The sequence below is a fragment of the Anthonomus grandis genome, chromosome 1, assembly GCF_022605725.1.
Source record: "Anthonomus grandis grandis chromosome 1, icAntGran1.3, whole genome shotgun sequence".
Taxonomy (NCBI): domain Eukaryota; kingdom Metazoa; phylum Arthropoda; class Insecta; order Coleoptera; family Curculionidae; genus Anthonomus; species Anthonomus grandis.
In genome coordinates this window covers 11,380,306-11,398,256 of record NC_065546.1, presented here as the reverse complement: position 1 = coordinate 11,398,256, position 17,951 = coordinate 11,380,306, and the positions used below count along the sequence as shown (strand labels likewise).

The 17,951-nt window shown below is 32.1% G+C and overlaps 1 protein-coding gene across 1 annotated transcript; it reads right to left on the bottom strand.

The window, feature by feature from the left end:
- Nucleotides 1-439: 439 nt before the first annotated feature.
- Nucleotides 440-4,656, bottom strand: LOC126742002 (glutathione S-transferase 1-1-like). The gene is made up of 3 exons (XM_050448532.1): nt 4,453-4,656; nt 4,150-4,353; nt 440-1,139 (listed from the first exon to the last, which is right to left on the bottom strand). The coding sequence occupies exons 1-3, from the start codon at nt 4,588-4,590 to the stop codon at nt 828-830; spliced, it is 654 nt and encodes a 217-aa protein (XP_050304489.1). The 5' UTR covers nt 4,591-4,656; the 3' UTR covers nt 440-827.
- Nucleotides 4,657-17,951: the final 13,295 nt, after the last annotated feature.

Genomic DNA, 17,951 nt, shown 5'->3' with positions numbered 1-17,951 from the left:
TCCGTTCCTACCGCATCCGTTGAAACCGGATCGTATATACCCGCACTAAAGGGTCCCTACAGATCTTAAATTATTGGCGAATAGGATATTTCATTACTCGTTGTTTATAGAATAAGCTTAAGTTGTTTGGTTTGCCTTAAGTTTAACATGTAGATTAAATTACAAAACTAAACGTCAACTAAAGTAAATACAGAATATTAATTAATGAACTGAAATGCCAACATATATGATTGGAGTACCGTCATATAGGCAACCATAGCAAAGGAGAATAGAAAGATAACATTTTTTTTTCTTCAGTTTTTTTTTCATGTTTTGTTGACTCCTTAAATGGTTTGAAGGACAGGTTGTATACCGTAAGGATGAAATAAGACAATGTTTTGTAAGTAGCGTAGCCTTGAAAATAGAGATTTATTTATTAAAATTTATTATTTGTTGTCATACACATTATCTTTTTAGGATAAACTAAGTTATTTTCCTAATAAAAATTAATTAATGTAATTGGGCACGCATTCGTTTTAAACAAACAAAAATATTTATTAAACTATTTTTGTTAATTGGAACTTTAAATATCATTATCTTGTTTATTTGATATTTTAGCCATTACATAATAATATATATTCTATAAAAGTAATAATTATAGGATGAAATATAAACGTTATTATGCAAAATGTATGCTATTTTTTCATGTTAATTTAAATTGAAGATAATAGGAAACCGAAACTCTATCCCTTCTAATTTTTTTCTATTATGCACATTCAATAGACGACTCAATAGTCACCAAATTTACATTATAAAGCTAGAAAACTTACAATAAACACTAAAACTATTCAAGCTTTAAGATTTTTCTTAATCAGCTCATTATACAAATTACATCCCTCTTCATTTAACTCGAAGAATGGTAACTTCTTCATTCTTTTAATATACGCGTCGACATAAGGATATCTGCTATAAGGCACGAAAATATTCCATTGAGTGATTGAAGTGATATAACTGAAATCTGCGATAGTGAGTCTATCACCAACTATATAATCGCTCTTGGTACGTTGTAACATACGATCAAGAGTTTCGAAAGCTTCTTTAAGAAGTTTAAGGCGAAACTCATCTGGCTGAACACCACCGGGTCTGTAAACCAAAGGTTTCTGCAAAGAATAATATTAAAATTAAACTTTTAAAAGGCATGTTTAACAGTGAGTGTTGGCAAATGCCTTACAAATATTCTGATACATAGTAGTGATAGTAGTACATTCACAAGATATTAGTGAGTTTGGTAATTGAGTTTATTAATGTGAATTATGAAGCTTACAGCCTACAGATTTAGCTTCTTTTGCTAAAGCTGATAACAATGCATTGCTTGTAATAGATGACTTAAATAATTAAATTAGAACCTGTGAGCAGATATTGTCTATTTTAAAAAATACGCATAAGCTGATGCTATAGCATGTATATGTGAATATTCGAAAAAACAAATTCCAAAAAGACCAAGTGAAAGAAACACCATCTAATGGAGAAATAAAGAAATATACTCAGGAAAGCTGATAGCAAGTTTCATAAAATAATGCAGCTTATTATTTTTAATTCCTTATCGCTTCATTTTAAGTGTTGGATGGTTTTAAATTAAAGTTGTTTTAACGAAAACTATTAACATCATTACATGTATTATCTGCTTATTTGCACCATTTACAATTAATATTCTCCTTGGTACTATTGTCGAGAAAATTATTTTATTTTTTATTTCTTTAATTTATATTTAGGCAACAATTTTAAACTAATAAAATTATTTCGAAAATCAAATTACGGCATTTAGAAAATATAACATTACAAGCTATAGAACCAGATCCTAGAAGCCATACTAGAAGGTTCTATGTATGGCAAAGTTCGTACTATAGAATATGGTATGAAAAAATTTTATTTAAGCGTTTTTTTGTTCGTTTAGTAATAAATTAAAGCATGGGGTATCCAAAAATATTCAATTAATTTATGTTTACTTAGGTACTCACAACCTGATAATTTAAGACTACTAGATGGACTGTACTTATTTCCTACTCTTTACTTCGATTTAACAATCGCGCCAATATTTAGACTTGACCTCCCCTCCTAGTGATAACGGCTTCTTATATATTAGTTTTACCATTTCGGAATATTCCTAACTCTCACGTGCACTCTGATATGTCGGAGATTGTGCTCGCTACTCGTACCAGATGTTTCCCAAATGCCGGCGAACAACTGGTATATTCGCAGCGGTTAAAATCCTTACACTGTCATTTTCCTAAGCTCCTTGTATTCCGAAATGATGGGGATTGTCGATATCGGCAAAAGGTTCCCCTTTTGTAACAGAATCTTTTGTAGAAGAAACAATCCATGCATTATAGTTCCATTATAGTTTCCATAATAACGAGCCAGTCCATTAAATTGAATCACTAGAGTTTTACCTCACGCCAGCTTTTAAATCCTATAAAGAACATCATTGTTGGCTTCCAGAACTTTACATGGCTTACCTCAGGATGTTTGATGTTTTGTGACAAACCCTTTCGACTCTTAGGAGACAGAAAGCCAAATCATGTCACCGTTGTACCTATGATCCTCGGCATAGACATTTTAATGCACCCTACATTCTATTATTAGTATCTTGAATAATAATGCAGACTTGATTATATATGACATTCATTAACATACTCCGCTGTACCATTGGTTCCTGGCAGGCCACCAATCTTTCGATCGCATGGAAAAACGAGTTCTCTTTTTTATTACGATTAGAGTCGAAAACTTTCACGTACTTTCATGAATGGCCAATCGATATGCCAGCAAGAAGAAATAAAGAAAACTATGTTAGTTTCTTTGAAAGCTAGAGATAACTTTATCCAAATGTCTATTAATAGTTCTATTTATGGATTCTAAAATTCCATCTGACTGCGAGTAAAATGCAGCAGTCTCCGGTTTCTTGATTTCAAGCGTTTTATACGTATAATGTAGCTTCAATAAGTACTTTTTTTACTGAAGCATCTGCGGGAGCGAAGGCTTGCTAGTTTAATTGGTCCATCACGACCGCGATGTATTTATTTCGTGCCTCTGATGTGGTATTTATTTTTTCTAACAAAATCCGATATTTATATACAACAAACGTAATACTAAGATAGTATTTTTGTCCGTCAAGGTATGAATTAAATGGTACGCATAAATAGTCAACTGGTGTATAAGACACGTACACACTACACAATGATTTATGACTACTAGAAACATTTGTTTACGGTGTAAACATTTATTTATTTTTGAAGTAAAACTTCTTTACGCACGCTTGAGTACGTAAAGAAGGGGAGGAAGCTGGCGATACGAAAGCGTTACGGCAAGTGTGATCGGGCGAGGCGAGCGGTAGTTGAGAAGGAGATATGAGGAAGTGGAGATAGAAAGAGGGATAATTACGGTTCGTATATTACTGTAGGAGCAAGAGAGAGTATATACATATATTATACATATATGTATATATGTATACATATGAATGCAGCTAAATAAGTTTTACTTCAATCGTATGGTCAAGCGCACTAATTTTTTTTAAATATTTATTTCGATTTAAAAATCGCGTAAATGTTCAAACTTCAACTTCTCTCTTAGCCGTGACAGCTCCTTGTAATCTTAGGTATGCCATTGTTCCAATAAAACTTCCAACGTGCATCCCGAAAAACTGAGGGTATACTCAAAGTGGTTAACATCGTTACAATGTAAGGCATAGATGATCTACTAAAACACATATTTTAGGTGCATGCATCTATCCCAAGTTAATTGAAACTTTATCTCATTTTACGTCAGGATTACTTTCTTTCATAAACTTTAACGAAATTCTTAAAGAAGTACAAGAAAAATCTCAGATCTAACGCAAATATCCTATTTAAAAGCCTTAAGTATCAATATATTCATTACATTACATACCATTTTAAATTAAATTGGGGATATCAGCTGTTAAAAGAATTTTATAATATAATATGCCTTCTTTTAGCCAAGATGTTGAGGCAGAAAACGTTAAAAGTTATTAAGTGAATGTATCTTTATCAGTAATGTCAGTATCTGATCGTCTTCAAGTAAGTTGAGGTCTGTTAACAAAATGAGAATTTGCAAGAATAAGAAGAATTCGAAAACGGTGCAACTATTGCTACTTACCGAGATATTTAACCCTCTAATAAAAATAACTCCAGTATCAAAATGTAACTTTGCATCAACGTGAGACTTCAATTTGTAATCTTTGGGATACAATTGGTCATCCTTTCCATATTTGGCCACTAAATAAGCATTAATGGCGTGACTCTCAGCTACGATCCATCCATCATCATCTTCTAAGACTGGAATAGTTTCACAGGGGTTCTTCTATATAAAACAAAAAAAAATTGATAATTTGTAAGAAAAAAATAATTTGAAAAATCTGATTTGCATACATTTTTTATTTTAATGAAGTTCCTAACTTACGCGTAAAAATTCTTCTTTAAGCTGGTCCCCAGCCAGCACATCAATCTCCACTAATTCCAACTTAACCCCCAATACATTAGCGCACATCATGACCGCCCTGGTGGGAGGACTTATAAGGGTACAGTACAATTTAGGCATTTTTGTATTATACGAACCGGTAGCGGCTTGTAAGTGTTATTAAAGCTAACTTTTATCACAATAATAAATAAAAGGCTTGCCATTAAGTTATTATTATAAAGATAAAATATTTATGGCATTGTTTACTGAATTGTTAATCTTAATTATTGTGTATAAGCCCAAAAACCGATTATACTTTTAAAGTATAATTCATACACAGAGGTTTATTTGTTTTATCAAATATCATTATGTAATATGCAGAGAACTTCTAAAATAGTCTTAGTTGTTGCGGAATCGGGTGCTAACCCTTTTTTCAATATTCAATGACCCAAATACAAAAAAATTTCCTGAAAATCGCATTTTTTTGGATTTAGCTATAGGTTAACTATTTGTAGCGCCTCTTATATTTTTACTAAATTCTGATTATAATGAAGCAAACTATTCTCAAACACCATTAAATTGTCTAAATAAACAAAATATGAAAAATTCTTTAAGCCTGCCATTGAATTGACATAGCCCTCGAAAAATACTAGAACCAATTTTAAGTCCACCATTACTAAGTACCAACATTAATATATTTAATAACTTTACAGGTCGCCGGAATGTGAAATAAAAATGTGGTAATCAACCCCAAGAAAAAGAACTTGTCTTGTTTCTATATTGGACCTGTTGGTTTTACAAAATACATAACATAATTATACATAACATATATAATTTTGCACAGATTTTATCATTTTGAAATTATCGTCTATAAGAAGCATAATATATTTTCATCATCAACAAAGTATATGATAAAAATTGAGTATCAATTTCCTTGTTTTTCTTATATATATCTTCCCCTGACTCAATAATGTTTGTTAGTTAAAATGCTGTTTGCCTATATGCTGTAAATACTGGGTAAGTTTCATCTTTAGATAATACTTGTTGAGTTGATCAGGCTAATTTTTCTATGCTTTTAAACTACAAAAATATAATTATTATAGTTTGACTTGTTTTAGGATACCTTTTAATAACCCTCAGAGACGGTTCTTGGATAAAAATTAACATTACGGCCAAATGTCACTGCAAGACGTCTAATTCTAGCGCACATAATATTTAGGTTAAAGTATTTAAATTTTGTTTACGTCGTTATAAAGACTATTTGAATCAAAGACTGATTCACAGTCTTTAGCTGACAGTACTCGGCATGCAATGAAGCTATACAGACAATGGAAAAATGTATTTCCAACACGAAGATTTTAAAACTTATTATAATACATAGTAAAACATTATTGACCATATTATAGAAGACCTTTGTAAAGTCTGAATATAGAAAGTCAACCCGGGTACGTCGCTCTTTGCTGTCACTTCCATAAAGTATTAGATTTGTATATGTATCTTCCAAAAACCCATGTTGTTTTCTATTGAATCTACTATCTAACTTACTGCTTGTAATTACCTGAAAAACTGTAAACCTTAATAAGCATAGAACACAAATAAAGAGATATGCGGGTTGCGTTGTTAACGCGAACAAATTTTGGCCCTCTACTGAAGGTGCAACAATTCGAACCAATTTTGACATTTGTAAGCCATAAGTATTGGCAATCCGTCTAACCAAGCAGATTTGAAAGAAGGCGTAGTCGAATCTGGCCCAACTTGAGAACACTACTAAATATCTCAACCTGCGGGTACTCCAACTAAACTCAACTAAAACAGATTGTCATCAATACTTTAATTTTACAGAATTTACACAAGAAACAACAAATTTCCCTTATATGAATCTATGTTAACCAAGCAGAAGTTTAGTTTTCTAAATTTGGCAAATATGTAGAGAAGATACACTGCAATTTTTACTTTTGAAACCAAATGAATTAAAAAAAAACATTTGTATGATTAAATAACTTTTTCTGCTTCCAAAAATGCCCTCAGGTAATATTAATATACATATGTGATACGCAAAAAAATAATATTTCTTCAGTAATAATGTCTAATTAAAGTACAGGTTTAAAAATAAAACAACTGGATGATTTTATGTACACAAAAAGATATAATATTTTAAAATCTGGAAAATAAAAATGCAAGTATTTTAATGTAAGATATAATTAACATTGTTAATTTCTAATACAAGACAAATTGTAATATAATCATAATAGTCTTGGACATGTTCTATTTGTATACCAAAAACTGCAATCAATAAATAATTAGTTCAATAAAAAACAAGTTTGAAAATAATACATTTGTCTAAGCTTCTAAATAGAACAAAGATTATGAATAACTCAAAATTTTATTTAAATGTGTAATTATAATATCCTATATGATAATAGCTGCGATTGGAAAGCGAATTGTATCATATATAATTTTTTTCTTCTCGAGTTAAACATAATAAAAAAGTATTAAGTGAAATGTAGCTTAATAATATAAAATAAATAATCATATATAAAATATGATCTAAATTTCTCTAAAAAATAAACAGATATTAAGAACAAATAAAAAAAAAATATTGTTACGTTTTAATTTTTAATGCACAAATGAATGCAGAAAAAGAAAAAAAACACATCAATATATCTCAGAAATCACTATAAAAATAATTTTTTATACAAACTATAGTATTTATATAACTGATATAAAATCTTTATAAAAGAAATAAATATACTTTAAAATCAACAATAATTAATATAAAAATCTTATAAATAGAACATGTTTCCCAATTAATAAGTTGCTGAATTAACAAATGCAGACTATACGCATTTGTTCGAGTCAAAAAATTGAAGATGTAAAAGCTGGCAAGTTGTACATGAAATAATAAAATACGGAACAGTAAAATACACTATACATAGGAATATGTAGTGTTCAACTTGTTTAACAACATTACATTTTAGAGTATTAAATTGCCCATTAACAACAAAGTGATATAGAGTTGGCTTGTATTCAATGTACTTAATATTTTTAACTCTTTTATAGTGGCTGCATAAGTACTACCACCGCTAACACATTAGTTGTAATCTATAGACGGTGGTACTACATTGATCACAAATAGTTGGACAGACCCCAATTGAGTGCAAGTCTAAAGCAGTTAGTTATTAGGATTTTTTAAAACCTATGTCTAAACTGTATGTTTTGTAAAAAAATAGGACACTGGCATTTTATATGTTTTTTAAAGACCTTGAACTATGAATACAAGAGCATGATATACTTGGTTAGAGTTTTTACTCGGAGAACATAAGTCTTTAAACCCTTAAATTTTTTGACTGAATTTTTCATTAAAAAGTCCAGAACTTAAAAATATTTCATCAAACATCAAGGCACAGCAACTGTCTAGTTCAATCATAGACTGTGCCTACAATTTAAGATGTTCCATAATTGTTTTGATTTGTCCAGAATTGATAGGTATATTGGAGCGTATAGCTTGAAGAGTTCTTAGAGCTGGTAATTGGAAAAAGTGGCTTAAATAAAAACTTGTAAAGCTATGGACTGCATTTATGAATTCAGAGGGCAAATACTCCATCTTCCATTGACCACCTGCAACTAGGGTGGACAATTTCCATATAGCAATTGAGAGTTAATGAATTCTTTAGTTACTTCATTAGGCTTCTCTTCTATAAGCTGAAGCTTTCTATCATTATAAAGAGACTTTAAAAAAGTTTTTTTATTTTTCAGAAGTAACCTCAATGTAGGTAACTTGCTCATGGTGGATACTATTCCTTTTTATGGCTTAATTCCACAAAAAATTATCTTGAAACTAGAAATTATGGTAAATAGAAAGCCATTAGTTTTAGCAAATTTTTATTGACCAACGAGGCGACGCCTTACAAAACTAAAAATAAAAAAAGTCAACCCTAAAACTGTCAAATAAAACATCCCTACTGTCAAATTTTCCTAATGTGAAGTCACCCTAAGATGGCTGGCGTTCAAAATTCCGCTTTGGCGAATCGGGCTGGAATTCTAAAATCACGATTCGACACGATTACTCGATATGACTGATTCTAAATAAAATTTTCAGTCGTGAGCATCTTGCGAATTGCCTAGTTTTTCACGATTTGTCGACCACACGCTTGGGTACATCGTATACACCAGACGATATAGCTTCTTCCTTTTTTAATACGTGCATAATGTGACAGCATCCTTTTTTAAACGTATTTGTTTCATTTATTGTTTACCAGTCATACCAGGTTTTCATGACATTTTTTTTTATTTTAAAGAAATAATATGGGCATATATTTAAATAAAAACACACGGAGGTGAAAAAAATTAACAAAATAAATATAAATTCTTAGTGTTTACCAACATAAAAGACAATTGACGTTTCCATCTGTCAAATATTAGGGAAAATAACAAATATATACCAAGAAACCTAAATCAAATCGAATAAAACGAGTTTAGCCGACGATTGAAATTTAGAATCACCCTTCTCGTCACGACTGAGTCTCGATCGAATTCGAAGTCGTGATCTTATCAAGATCGAGTCGTGATTTTAGAATCCCAGCCCTGAACAATCGAATATCTTTCTGATATTGACATTTATTTCTGACACTTGACAGTTAGAAGTTCCAATAACTAGAAAGGACGGCGCCATCGATACTGGAACTTAATATTAACAGCTAATATCGACATTTTAGCCCACCAATTTACATTTTCCCCACTTTAAAAAATTTTCGAGTTTTGGGTTCTTTCAAATTATAAAATGCAATATAATACGTCTAATAATTTTACTTGTTAGTAACTTAAATAATTAAAATGTAATAGTTTGTGTTCCAAAATTGTGTTTTTTCCTTTGAAGGACTAGTCTGCAGCAGCGTTATAATAAACCTCGGGCAAATAACACAGTTTGTATTTTCATACATTTATTAAAATTACCCAAATAAAACACTACTACAAACACATTTTAAATGAACTGTAATAAATTTAATTCTGGTTCAAACAAAGACAAATTATAGATTGCCAGAAGCATTCGAAAAGAACCGGCCGTTAATATGTAAATTACGCGTATGTAAAGGTGTGTTTGTAAATTTGTATCATCACAGTTCGCAGGGATGTTAACCCGTTGAAAACCACGCACTCTTTTCCACGCAAAAAACTCTACTACTTAAAACCTTAAAAACATAAAAATAAAAATCTCTTCTCTTTAAAGGAAGTTTTTCAGAAACCTTCAAACCGGCCGCTTTCTCGGATTTTCTTTGGCGGTGCGCTATAGTACGCTTCACTTCTAAAATCTTGGGTTTTTAAATTAATATTCATATAATATAGTTCGATTCACTCATTACCTAACATCCTCCCCCCCTTGAGGTATCATCCTCAACAAGTCTCAGATGGGAATGGACAAAGTTTAGTAATAGGCCTTACCAAAACACTGTTTTCGGTACGCACTTTAACTACTCGCACCTTACCATCTTTTCCGGGAAATATTTCTAAGACGCGAGCTAAAAGCCACTTTAAAGGAGGAACACCATCATCCTTTAACAGAACAATGTCATTCACTTTCAAATTCTCCTTAGCCGTGAACCACTTACTGCGGTTTTGAAGAGTGTTAAGGTATTCAACTGACCAACGCTTCCAAAAGTATTGCCTGACCTTAGCGCACCTTTCATAAAAATTAAGTCGATTTTCCTGAATATTTAAAACATCCTTTTCCGGAAAACTGTTCATAGGTTCTCCGATAAGAAAGTGTGCCGGAGTCAAACACGAAAAGTCTGTAGCATCAGTCGAAATTGGACACAGTGGTCTGGAATTCAAAATTGACTCGATCTGTGCCAGGACGGTTGAAAGTTCTTCATACGTAAAGCAAGAATTCTTAATTGCCTTGTATAGCAGTGATTTTGTGCATTTAATTCCGGCTTCCCAAAGCCCTCCCCAATGTGGACTGTTTGGTGGAATGAAACGCCACTCAATCTCTTTTGTTGACAAAAAATCAATAATTACATTCTTATTGGAATTTGATTTAAAAAATGTATATACATCTTTAAGGAGATTGTTGGCTCCCTGAAAATTTGTAGCATTATCGCTGAAGATAATAGCAGGATTACCTCGACGTGCTATGAATCGTTTTAAAGTTAGCAAAAATGCCTCAGTTGATAAGCTAGTTACCAGTTCAATATGCATTACCTTTGTGACCATGCAAATGAAAAGAGTTATATAAGCTTTTGATTTGGAAGAATTTCGAAGTCTGGATTGTTTTATTAATATCGGTCCACCGAAATCAACCCCAACTTTAAAAAATGGTCTCGCAACTGTAGTTCTGTCCGCAGGTATAGCACCATATATATATAATCTGATTTGATGAACTAGCCTAAATCGAAAACAAGTTGCACAAGCTTTCAAAACAGATTTTACTTGACTTAAACCATGAACTGGCCAAAATCTTGTTCTTAAATTGGCCAAAACCGTATGTGCTCCTGCATGATATAACTTTAGATGTTCCAACCTAATTAAAAGCTTAGTAACATAATGTCTTTCTGGGAGTATTATAGGAAATTTCTGATCATATGGAATATAAGAGTTTGCAAGACGTCCATTGATCCTTAAGATTCCGTGCTTATCTAAAAAAGGATTTAACCTCTTAAGATGACTGCTTTTAAAAACCGATTGATAATTTGCATTCCCTGAATTTGCATTAACCGTTTGTTGTTCAAGATGCTCAATTTCTGAAAGAAAACATTCTTCCTGAACCAATTTAACAATTTTAAAAAGTGAGTTTCTCAGCTCATTAACGGTGAGAGGTCCTCGAAATTTAGAATTTTTTGGATTTGAATTATTTATGAAACGAATACAGAATGCAAATGACCTCTGTAACCGCGAAAAACTAGCATATCTTGTCCAATCTAGAAGAATATTTTTACTTTGAAGTTTAGTATTGACTAAAGTGACCTTTTTCTGTTCAGGTGGACTTTCCATTGTAGTATCAAATTCAAAAGTTGAAAAATCAAAACTAGGATTTTCCAAAAACTTTGACCCATGCCACCATAGATTATTTGATATGAGGTCTTTGGAAGAGGAACCGCGTGATATAATGTCAGCTGGGTTCAACTCTGACTTTATGTAGTTCCATTGAAACCCATGAGTAAGTTCTTGAATTTCGGAAACTCGGTTGGCTATGAACGTGTTCCAACGCGAGGGAGATGAGTTAAGCCAACAAATAACAATTTTTGAATCTGTCCAAAGCAAAACTCTTTTTATTTTAATCGAAAAAATTCTCATAAGTTTATGAACTAATTTGGACAAGAGCAGAGCTCCACAGAGTTCCAAACGTGGCAAAGATATTGTTTTGATTGGTGCCACACGTGATTTTGAACAGACCAGGTTAGAAGAAATGTGTCCATCTGCATGCAATCCCTTGATATATATACATGCACCATATGCAACCATAGATGCGTCTGAAAAACCATGAAGTTCAACCTCTGTTACTAAATTGGAAGAAAATAAGTATCTTGGAATTTTTTAATTCATTAAATTTAGAAGACCATCAAAAAGTAAATCCCATTTTTCCCTTAGGTGGCAACGTTTCGTCCCAGTCTAACTTTCGCATCCAAATTTCTTGCATTAATAATTTACCAACGACAATGACTGGACCTATGAGACCCAGTGGGTCAAACATTTGTGAAATTTTCGAAAGAACCAGCCTTTTAGTGACTTGCTTTAGTTGATCATGCTGTGGAATTGATATTTTAAATATATCGCTACTTGGCTGCCAAACTAAACCCAAAACCTTATTTGACAAGGTTTCATCCTGAATTTGAACGCCATTTAAATTAAAACGAAAAAGAATTTAATAAGGAAGTTTCGTTTGAGCACCATTTGTGAAGTACAAAGCCTGCCGAACCTAACATTTCAATTAATTGCCTAATTAACTCAACTAATTGGTCTCTATTATTTGCAGTCCCTAAAATGTCGTCCACGTAACATTGTTTTAAAATTGCTTCAGAAGCTAAATGATATCGTTGAGCTTCATCCTGTGCTAAGTGCTTCAAACAACGAGTAGCAAGAAATGGCGCTGAATTCGTACCATAAGTAACAGTTTGAAGTTGCAAACATCTTAAATTCTCCTCAGGAGGGTCGCGCCAAATAATGTTTTGTAAGAAAAGTTGATCCAGATTAATTCGAATCATTCGATACATTTTTTGAATATCAGCTGTAACAACAAACAAAAATGAGCGAAATCTGATCAGAATATCAAAGAGATCTGGTTGAACTTGTGGGCCCTTTAACATAATGCTATTAAGTGAAATTCCACTAGAAGTTTGTGCAGAAGCGTCGAATACCACGCGCAACTTGGTGGTTAAGCTAGCTTCCCTAATTATGCAGTGATGAGGAAGAAAAACCCTAAAGTCCCTGTTTGGATTTTTACAATCGAAATCTACATACTTTGCATGACCCAAATTGACATACTCGTCAATAAAATCTTTATATTGTTTGAATAAGTTCGAATCTTTGTGTAGTCTTCTTGCCAAATAAGTAAAACGTTTAGTTGCCATTGCAAACGAATCTCCCAATTTTTTGTAATCATCAACACTGGCAAAAGGTAAATCTACCTGAAATTGCCCATTTTGTAAACGCTGTACCGTCTTAGAAAATATCTGTTCACAATGTTTATCCTCGTAAGACAAAACCTTTTTTCCAGAAACTTCTTCTAACTGCCAAAACCTTAAAATACTTTCATCAAGCTCCCGAATTGAATGACAGACCGTTAATTCATTTATGTCATCAGAATATTTTCCACTGGAAACTGTTGTGGGCGCATTGCCACAAACCAACCAACCTAACCTGGAATTTTGTAGAACGGGCAAATCTTGACCCAATTTAATTATCCCAGAAAGAATGATGTCGAAATATAAGTCTGCTCCAATAAGCATGTCAATATTTGAAGTTTTAAAATAGCTGGGATCTGCTAACTTGATGTGATCTGGTATCTTAATTTTAGTAGTGTCTAGCAAAACATGTGGTAAAGGAGATGTGATTTTTTCTAAAACCGAAAATGTCCCTTCTATGTGAAAACTCCTGTCAAACTTCGACTGAAGTTTAAGATTAACTATTTTATTAACACGAGAAAAAGTATTTCCTATACCCCCAATTTTTATAGAATTAGTGAAAAATGGCACCTTTAATTTTGTAAGAATTTCCCCTGTTATAAAGCTTACTTGTGAACCTGAGTCTAATAAGGCTCGCACTGTGATTTATTTTTTATCTTTTGTAACCAATGTGACCTTGGCTGTAGCTAATAAAACCTGTAATGTAGATAATTTACCCTGTGAAACTAAAACTGTCCGATTTGATGCCTCATCAGGCTCTGGAGTTTGATGTGTCCTTGCCTCATTACTTGAAGACCCTGTGTGTTCATTTTGTTGCTGTGAATAGCCTTGACCCATTAAATTATTTTTCTCAGTATGTAAAAGTGTATTGTGTTTTTTGTTACAAATGTTGCACCCTCGAGACATGCATTCAGCAACAGAATGCTTTGACCCCAAGCAATTATAGCATAATTTATTGCTTTGAATAAATTCCCTTTTTTTGTCAAGATTAATATTCTTAAATTTGAAACACCAATGTATTTTATGAGTTCCCTTACAAAATGAACATAACCCATTATTGTTAGTCCCCTTGTCTTGAACCCCCAACAGAGAACTTTTTGTTTTATTTTTAAAAGTCGAATTAAATACTGAAGATGTTGAGTTTCTAGGCAATTCTGGACCTGTAATATTTTCTAAAGCTGTGCAACGTTTTTCCAGAAATTCTAATAAATTCTCAAGTGTTGGCAACACTGTACCATCTTTTTCCAGCTCATAAGCCTTATGAGTCTGGAAATCTAATTTTTGTGACAAAATATAAACCAATAAAATATCCCATCTGTCCACTGGAACCTCCAGTGCCCTTAGTGAGTTTATGTGTTGCCTAACCGTGGTTAAAAATGTTCTTATTTGAAACCCATTACCCTTATTAACTGAGTTAATGTCTAGAATCCCTTTTATGTGTGTGTTTATGATGATTAAGTTATTATCATAACGTTTTTTGAGTAAATCTAAGGCAATTGTATAATTTGCTTCCGTAAGTGGCAAGTCTTTGACAATATTTAAGGCTTCATTGGAGAGACTACCTTTTAAATATAAAATTTTTTGTATATTTGTCAATAAAGAGCTGTTATCTATCATAGCTGTGAACAAATCGATAAATGTTTTCCAATCTTCATATTTTCCCGAAAAGGAAGGTGGGTTAATATTTGGCAATTTTATTTTACCGAGGGGATCATCTGAGGAAAATTGAGAAGCATTTTGTTCAACCCTAGAATTTTGTAAATTATGTGTACTTCGTTTTTCTATAGCCGATTTTATTTTAGCCCAAGTTTTAAAATATTGATTTTCCACCCCAATACGATCATTTTCTTCATTTAAATCATTACTTTCAATTTCATCTTGAACGGTGCAGTAGTTTTCGAAAGCTGTCTGTAACCTAACTTCCTTAACCGAAAACTCATTTATTTCTATAGACATGTTGTTTTCATTTTCATTAACAAAATTTTCTATCCTAGTGATAGACCCTTTCTTAGTAGTTCTCTTTCTTTTAAGCTCATCCATGTTAATTAGTAAAATTAATTAATTAAAATTAATCCAAAAAAATTACACTTTAAAATAATTACCTAGTTAATTAACAGTAACAGTACCTTAACTATGTAATATAGTTAGCACAAAAATAATAGTGATAAAATCAAATTTTAATTACTACATTAAATTCAAAAACCTTCGCATTAAATGTACCTCTTGCCCCAACTTAAAGAAATTAATTAAAAATGCCAAGTTACAATCTTATAAAAATATGCCAATCAGCACCAAACTGTAATATGTAATTGTATGAGAAATTATGTCTACTTTATGAATGTTTTCGTAAAAAGTCCCTATTTAAACACCTTGGTAAATTTAAAACGTGAAATAATAAGTCCCTATATTAATTAAATCCATCTGACCTTCTCTTCCTGGTAGTCCCAATGGTATGCCCTGTTTGTGTGATGTACCTTGTACGGTACGGCCTTGCGTCTCCCGTAAATCGTATCCCTGCGTATTGCGAGTACTCCTCCTAACAGCTTGGTTCCCTAGTAAATCCCTAGTGGATGTAGTGCGATGGAAATTATGTAGAATTTAGTTCCAAATTTCCAGTAAAAACGTCAGCGCCTAGACGTCTGTGCTTCTTGTCCGTGACCCAGTAATCCAGCAACCCGTAACTGCCTCTTCTTACCAAAAGATGCGGCTCGAAATGGACCATAAATTATATTCCAAAATTGTGTTTTTTCCTTTGAGGGACCAGTCTGCAGCAGCGTTATAATAAACCTCGGGCAAATAACACAGTTTGTATTTTCATACATTTATTAAAATTACCCAAATAAAACACTACTACAAACACATTTTAAATGAACTGTAATAAATTTAATTCTGGTTCAAACAAAGACAAATTATAGATTGCCAGAAGCATTCGAAAAGAACCGGACGTTAATATGTAAATTACGCGTATGTAAAGGTGTGTTTGTAAATTTGTATCATCACAGTTCGCAGGGATGTTAACCCGTTGAAAACCACGCACTCTTTTCCACGCAAAAAACTCTACTACTTAAAACCTTAAAAACATAAAAATACAAATCTCTTCTCCTTAAAGGAAGTTTTTCAGAAACCTTCAAACCGGCCGCTTTCTCGGATTTTCTTTGGCGGTGCGCTATAGTACGCTTCACTTCTAAAATCTTGGGTTTTTAAATTAATATTCATATAATATAGTTCGATTCACTCATTACCTAACAGTTTGTTTTCCGTAATAAACTGGTATATCCGTATATAAAATCTTTTTAAAAAATCTGCAGGTGATTACATGTTAAATGTTTGTATGTTACAAATAAATATTATAATAACTTGCTTATTACTTGTAATTTTAAAAAATAAACAAAACCAAGATCAAGAGGGAAGTGTGTCATTTGCTTTTTTTGTATCTGTAAGTGTTTTGTGTTTACATGTAAAATCATTGCCAAATAGAAATTTATTAGACATTATGTTAAAACTAGGAATTTTTAACTGTGGAAGTCTAGTGCCAAATTGTCTTAATGTTTATTATAATTCAATTCGAAAAAATAATGTCATTTACAACAGGAAAAAAAGATTTTAAAATTATTTACTGGCAAAATGCATGCTTTTTATAAAGACTAAGGCTAGGAATCATTCATCTTTATTTAAGAGGAGACTAGTAACATTTGCATGTCCAAAGAAAATTTCTAGCAAAAGCATTAATATAATAAGTTGCATAATAATTCCTACCCCGATACTTCTAAAAGACTCCTTTTTTAATGCAGTTAATGAAGCTATATTTGAACCACAAATAAGAACAAAATTATTTAAGCAAATTTTACATGAAAATGATTATTCTCAAATATGTAATACAGCAGCAATATTCAAAAGAAAACCCATAATTGAAATGATAACTGAACCACAAGCTAAAAGGATGAAAGAAGTTTTAGCAGAAATAAATAAAACTCGCATTGGCAATCTCGATCTAAGTAATAAAAGATTAATCAAATTAGCAAAGTCCGAAAGTCGAAACGTATAAAATCTGCAAATGAAAAAATAAAAATTTTAAATAAAAAACAACAAAAGTTAAAAAATTAAGTTAAGTGGAAGAAAATTTTGTATTATATTCAAGGCTCTTATGGGGATAATAGCTTTTTGTCTCTGACCTTTTGATTTATAGTATTTATTCCGCAAACTATAGGAAAAGGTTATAATTTTGACCAATCAGTGCATTTAAAACCACATTTTAATTCTCTTGGACAAAACCTTATTTGCTTTTATTAACCTTATTGTGAAATACATTGAAAATGTTTATTCATTTTTTCTCACAGTAATTTAATTTTACCAACTGACAGTTGGTTTCTTAGTTTCTGTTTTAAAAGATTTATACAGTGCATTCACAATGAAAGGAACAAATTTATTAAAAATTCAGGTATTTTTTTCTTCTTTTATTTTTTGGACATATCGATTAATATTGTTATTTGCGCATTTAAAAAAAAATCTATAAAGGGTGCCTCAAGTAGGGCGTCAACATGAATTTTTTTAAATAGAATATCCTGTATATTTTGATGTTTTACAATTCTATGATAAATTCTGAATACTTTTTGTATAGCAAGCCATTGAAATTGAAATTGTCGAAACAGTGGGCTGCCAAGGCAGTTGTGCATATAGGTCTCCTGATGGACCCGTCATGCCCCACCGGGGGTTACCAGAGCCCAAGGGGCAAGGGGTTCATCCTACTCACAGCACCATCGGCATTCCGAGTTGTCCGCAATACCGATGGTATGGAGATGGCTTCTTAAGTACCAGTGACCGGTTAAAAGACCTGTCACTAGCCGAATTTCGCGTCTTTTTAGGCGTAGTAGATTTTTGGTGAGA